This window comes from Vigna umbellata, chromosome 11, assembly GCF_029865625.1.
Source record: "Vigna umbellata cultivar VRB3 chromosome 11, Vumbellata_1.0, whole genome shotgun sequence".
Taxonomy (NCBI): Eukaryota; Viridiplantae; Streptophyta; class Magnoliopsida; order Fabales; family Fabaceae; genus Vigna; species Vigna umbellata.
The window spans coordinates 4,321,911-4,328,387 of NC_142175.1; the positions used below are offsets into that span (position 1 = coordinate 4,321,911).

At 33.5% G+C, this 6,477-nt stretch overlaps 1 protein-coding gene across 1 annotated transcript; it reads left to right on the forward strand.

The window, feature by feature from the left end:
* Nucleotides 1-1,033: 1,033 nt before the first annotated feature.
* On the forward strand, nt 1,034-3,773 carry LOC124844471 (uncharacterized). Its single transcript, XM_047321414.2, has 3 exons — nt 1,034-1,751; nt 2,484-3,224; nt 3,509-3,773. The coding sequence occupies exons 1-3, from the start codon at nt 1,098-1,100 to the stop codon at nt 3,602-3,604; spliced, it is 1,491 nt and encodes a 496-aa protein (XP_047177370.1). The 5' UTR covers nt 1,034-1,097; the 3' UTR covers nt 3,605-3,773.
* The last annotated feature ends 2,704 nt before the right edge of the window (nt 3,774-6,477 follow it).

Genomic DNA, 6,477 nt, shown 5'->3' on the forward strand with positions numbered 1-6,477 from the left:
AAACTCATTATAAAGTAATTTTTTTGTAAGAAATTGTTTAACAACGAGTGTTTCTGATTTTTTCCAGGCCAATTACCAATTCCTTTGATGTCATTATGCTTGTGAATTATAAAATAAAAACTCATTATAAAATCATTTTTTTTGTAAGAAATTGTTTAACAACGAGTATTTCTGATGTTTTTCTAGGTCAATAACAAATTCCTTTATGCTTGTGAAAATTGGATAAAATTAGATAAGACAAAAATTATAAGATGAAAACTCATTATAAAATCATTTTTTTGTAAGATTGTTTAACAGCAAGTGTTTCTGATTTTTTCAATTGGGGCTACAGTAGGGATGACAGAGAAAAGATTGGAGTGAGAAAGAGGAAAGAGAAAGAGTTGAGAGGAATGAGAGAGGTGAGTAAGGATTTGGGGGATTTCTTTGTTTTTTTAATTTTGAGAATGAAAATTATTAAAATACTCTTAACCTTAAAACTTAGAATTCATGATATATAAGGATATTTTTGTCTACTAAAACCCGGTACACATTGCTAAAATGTACCAACTAAAAAACAGGCGTACGCACGTTAATTTTTATACATATTCTGGGATCAGAGTTACTTCGCTTCCATAGATGTCTTTTTAACAATATTTTTTTACAACTTTATATAACGTCTATGTTTTAAATATTTTTTTAAAATTAAATTCAAACAAACCAATAAAATAATGATAGACTATTATTAAAAATTTGTTAGAAAAAAAAGTCCTTAATATATCATAGTTTCTTTTTATGCCTGAAAATGCTAATCAAATTAATGTAATTCACAAGACTTCAGTTACTTCATTAATTTAACTTGTTGATCGAAACAAAAATAAGAAAGTTATGTGTAACTCACCATTTCAATTTTCATGCAAGAAAGTGAGTCCTTTCGTTTTTATCTTATCACAAAACAACAAAAACATGAATTGTCCTTTTAATGCTGGCTAACAAAGGAAACTTCTCCCTAGCTACCTTCTTCTCATCATTGCAATTTGAAACCCAACACCATCAATAACTAAGTAGGCATCACATAGCAGTGGATCACCACACTCTCTGCACAGCTTCCTTTGATTTTCATGTTACTTTCCATGGCTTCCAAGCAAGAACCAAAGCTCCCTTTGACTCTTTTGCTGGACAAAGAAAGAAACTGTGTGGTTGCTGCTGAAGCAAGTGGAGACTTCATAGACATTTTGTTCAGTTTTCTCACCCTTCCACTGGGAACTATCACAAGGCTTGTGTCAAAGAAGCAAGAGTACGATGAAGTAGAAGAGATTGGTTGCATAAACAACTTGTACCAGAGCTTGGAAAATTCTGCTGATGATGTTTTCTGGAACCACATTTGCAAGAAAATGTTGCTTTTTCCACGCAACCCTTGCGAGGCACTTTGCCAGAAGCTTAAGCTGAACTTGGACGATGCAAAGCCTATGAAGTACTTCATGTGCAGCAACAGGTGTAGAAAGGGTGGTGATTGGTTCTTGAGTACTTTTGCTGAGGCTACCTGCTACTGTGGGAAATTGATGAACAAAGAAATGAAGCTGCATGGAGAATCTAATGAAGAAAATGATAATGGAGATGGGGTTTTTGTTAAGGGGCAAACCATGTACTTGATCTTTGATGATTTAAAGGTGCTACAAAGCTCTCCTGGTAACACTGTTCATCAACTTCTCCAACTTGGCTACAAAAACTTCCACAGGCTGACAAAGAAGTACCTTAATGTTGGTAGAAAGGAGGTAACATTGCAGATGAATTCATTTGTGTTGTAGTTGTAGACAACCATATGAAAGTTTGTTAATACATTTTGAATTTTCCACTGGTATTAGTTAATTAGAATTTATAACATACTAACTGGTATAAGATGAACATTGTGAGAAAAAGTTCATAAGATCAGTTTTAGGACTTGCATTTCTCTATTTTATGACTGCACGTTAAATCTGATTCTTTTCTTAAGTTCATTAATTAGCTAGTAAACTTGTGCTGGGGGAAGATCTGCAAATATCAGTGCTAATAAACAGAATGAATAAGCCGAGTGGTGCTTATTTTGTCAATGATAAAGGATATAATAAAGTAGGAAACTAAGCACAACAAATTATAAAACTGTTACAATCTCAGATCATTTGATTTGTCAGTCAAAAATTACTACTCTACACACTACTAAGTCTTATATTGAGTAGGATAAGAAAGTTAACCACTACATGAGAAATACGACCTATAAACTTATTGTCTTTTTGGGTTGAAAGATCTATCAGTGGTATCAAAACTGAAGGATCATCTTAGTGATCGACTCAACTAACATAGGTTTAGACAAGCATGTCCTGTTATGCTCTCTTGAAAGGGTCATCACTCTCAACATCATCTCACATGCATTTTATATGAAAAGTTGTTATCTATTTGATGAACACATGAAAATTTCTTATTTCATGAATATTATCCTTATACCTGTGTTTGTTTTTGTCCTTTTCAAGATTTTGGACTTGCTAAAGCAAGCATTGATCTCCAATTCTCCTCTTAGCGATGTATTCTTAGATAACGGAGGATCAAACGGTATGTGCACTTTCTCACCAAAACTTAGACCAGAAAATCAAGGCTGGATAAATCACAATCCTAGTATAAACCTAAAGGTAACAGTGAGAAAATCAAAGAAAACAATACTGTATGCTGAAGCTGAGGGAGATTTTGTGGATTATCTATTCAGCTTCCTCACAACACCAGTTGGATCTGTTCTAAACCTATTGGATGAAAACTTCTCTCTGGGAAGTATGAATAACTTGCAAAAAAGTGTGAAGAATCTGAATCCATTATGGCTGAGAAATCCTTCAGGCACTCCTTTACTGAACCTGAGGGTGGCTCCTCAATTTGGTTTGAAGAAGCAGCCAACAAAACTTTGTGAAGAACATACTCCTTGCTACTGGTATGGCACAGGAGTGATAAAAAATCATATATGCTATGCCATTGGGAATGGAGTGATATCAAAGGATCATAGCCTAATACAACATCCAAGGGCCATGAAACACTTTGATCCAAGATCTTCTGATGGCACAAAAGAGTCAGCTTTGGGCTTTGTGAGAAGACCATCACTGTTTGTTGTGTGGAATGATCTTCAAGTAACACCATTGGTGAGAACTTCAAGTATTTCCTTTCTGCAAAAGCTTAATGTTCCATTGGATGACTTGGAGCAGCATGAGCTGAGAATTGAGGAGACAGAGGTAGCTACCACTTCATTTTTTCACTGATTCTCTTTTTGTGATTTCAATGAGTTTTTCATATTCTGTTCAATGTTTTTAATTTGGAACATGTAACGTTAACAATTTTTCGCAATAATTTTTTGACAATAGATCATACTATTACTGTTTTATTTTCAAAAAAATATTTGAAATGAATTAATCACGAGTAACTAATCACGAGTCTAAAAACCTTTTTGTAAACGTTAACAATTTTTCCTCCTTTAATATCTCATAATCAATGATTTTCATTATCTATGCATGATTAGGCACTGAACCTGCTGGGAGCTTCTTTGACTTCCAAAGCTGCTTTGACGGAAGGCCTGTTCTATCTCTTGAAGCCAAAGAAACAAGCAAAAGCATGATCTTTTCTTTTCTTCCAGTTGTTTTTAATAAGTTCAGAAATAGAGCAATCATGCATTTTAATGGAAATGTATCAGTTTTATGTTGCATTTTGGAGCATTGAATGGAGGTGTGAACAATAAACTCCTTTGCCCTTGGCTACAAATCTCTTTAGTAAAAAAACATTTTTCATCTCGGACAATGATGCATTACCAACTTTTCCTAACAACTTTTTAATAATAGACTTTTTAATAATAGACTCAGTATCACTATTTTATTGATTTGTATATTTGAAACAAAAAATGCTACGAGGTAGTTTCTTCAAAAGGGTAAATCATTTGGTTATTCAAGTGTCCAAGAAATTTTAAACGTATCTCTAAACTAATTTTCATTTTAAATGTGTGTTTGATCATTTAAATATATTTAATTTGGTTAACAACGATATATTTAAAGTATAATTTATATATTCTAAAATAAGTTATTATTGTCCAATTCATTGTAATTATTGTTGACCGATATCTATTAGATTGAATAGAAATAATATCAAAAAGAAACTCAGGAAGAGGCAGAAAATTAAGGTACGCTTTTTCCACCTCCACAACAACAAGATTCTTCACCTGAATCTAGTCCAAGAAGAGTAAGATCTTTGGTAGATCTATATGAAACTTGCAATATAGCCATGATTGAACCTAACTGTTATGAAGAAACATCAAAGCAAGAAGTATGGGTCAAGGCTATGGAAGAAGAGATTAAAATGATTGAGAAGAATAACACTTGGGAACTTGTAAATTGCCCTCATGGAAAAGACATCATAGGAGTGAAATGGATATATAAAACAAAGCTTAATCCTGATGGAACTATACAAAACACAAGGCAAGATTAGTCGCCAAAGGCTACTCACAGCAACTAGGAATAAACTATAATGAGACATTTGCTTCAGTTGCTCGCTTAGATACAATTAGAGTATTAATAGCTCTTGCAACACAAAAAGGATGGAACATATATCAATTGGATGTCAAATCAGCCTTTCTAAATGCGGTGCTTGAAGAAGAGATTTATGTGTAACAACCACATAGCTTCTTCAACAAAGGCAACAAAGGCAAAGTACTAAGACTTAAAAAAGCATTATATGGCTTGAAGCAAGCTCCCCGAGCTTAGTATAGCAAGATTGATAAATACTTCATCGATCAAGGATTTAGGAGGAGCAAAAGTGTGCCAACACTATATATTAAGGCACAAGGTCAGTACTATCTCATTGTCTCTTTATATGTCGATGATTTTATCTATACAGAAAATAATATGGAGATGATGAAAGAATTTAAAGAAGACATTTGAAATGACTGACCTTGGCTTGATGAACTATTTCCTTGGTATAGAGGTGAAACAACAAAAAGAAGGTATATTTATCTCTCATAAGAAATATATTGAAGCTCTACTAAAGAAGTTCAAGATGAATGATTGTAAACCTGTCATTACTCCTTTGGTGGTAAACGAGAAGCTACAAAAAGATGATGGAGCACAAGAGGTAGATGCATCACACTACATGAGTTTATTTGAAAGTATCCTGTATCTCACAGCCACACGACCAGACATTATGTATGCTACAAGTCTTCTATCAAGATTCATGCAAAAGCCAAGTCAGATTCATTATGGAGTAGGAAAAAGAATTTTAAGATATCTATAAGGCACAAAGGAGTTTGGTATATGGTACAAAACCATGACTAACTCAAGGATGATTGGCTACACAGATAACTATTGGGCAGGATCAATGGACGACATGAAGAGTACATCAAGATATGCTTTCTCACTAGGATCAGGTATTTTATCTTGGGCATCAAAGAAGTAAGCAATCGTGGCACAATCAACAACAAAAGAAGAATATGTAGCAGTTGCTGAAACCACAAGTCAAGCAATATGGCTACGAAGAATACTTAAAGAAATGGGTGAACCACAAGATGGACCAACTATTATTTATTGCGACAACAAATTGACAATAGTAATAACAAAAAATCCAGTCCATCATCAAAGAACAAAACATATAGCCATTAAATATCACTTCATTCGAGATGAAGAGACAACTAAAATTTTTTTACTCGAGTACTGCCCAACAGAAGACCAAATTGAAGATATTTTTACGAAGGCATTACCACGACCAAGATTTGAACTATTGCAAACAATGCTTGGAGTTACCGAATTTGCATTAAGGAGGAGTATTAAAGTGTAGTGCAAATTCTAGAAGAATGTAGAAGCTCCTAAGATAGAAGAATTGAAATGTAATATAAATTCTAGAATGTTGTAGAAAATCCTAAGATAGGAAGAAAAAATCAAGAAAATTCTACATAGGTAGAAAGCCTAGAACTTTCTACATAAGTTCTAGCTAGAATTTTCTAGAATAATCATGAAAGAGAGATGGGGTTTATAAATACCCATGTGTACTATCATTTGAAAAAAGAAGCCAACATCTACTACAACTAAAGAATACTACAATACTTCTTCCAACTACTACTTCCATGTTCCACTATCTCCACATTTTCTCTACATTCAACTATCTCTACATTTTCTCTATCTCATCAACTATTCCTTTCACAACCTTAAAATACTAACAAAAATAAGTTATTACCAACCAATTCGTTGCTAATTATTGTTTATCGATACCTATTTTAATAGCTTACTTTTAATGTTGTTGTGTTGTTTCTTAACTATTATTATGATGATTGTACGTTATATGATAGGTAGATTAGAGACGATATTTCAAATAAGAAAACTCAGTATTGAAACAAAAAATAGAAAAGAAGAAATTTCTAGACCTCTTCATCGCTTTATTCTAGAGCTGTCAAAACGGGTAACCCGGCTCGACCCGGCCTGACCCACCATGGGTTGGTCACTTAGTGAGCCA

Coding starts and splice junctions, on each gene's coding strand:
- LOC124844471 (XM_047321414.2), top strand. CDS start 1,098: ATGTTACTTTCCATGGCTTCCAAGCAAGAACCAAAGCTCCCTTTGACT. Junction 1,752..2,483: donor TTAATGTTGGTAGAAAGGAG/GTAACATTGCAG, acceptor GTCCTTTTCAAG/ATTTTGGACTTGCTAAAGCA. Junction 3,225..3,508: donor TGAGAATTGAGGAGACAGAG/GTAGCTACCACT, acceptor ATGCATGATTAG/GCACTGAACCTGCTGGGAGC.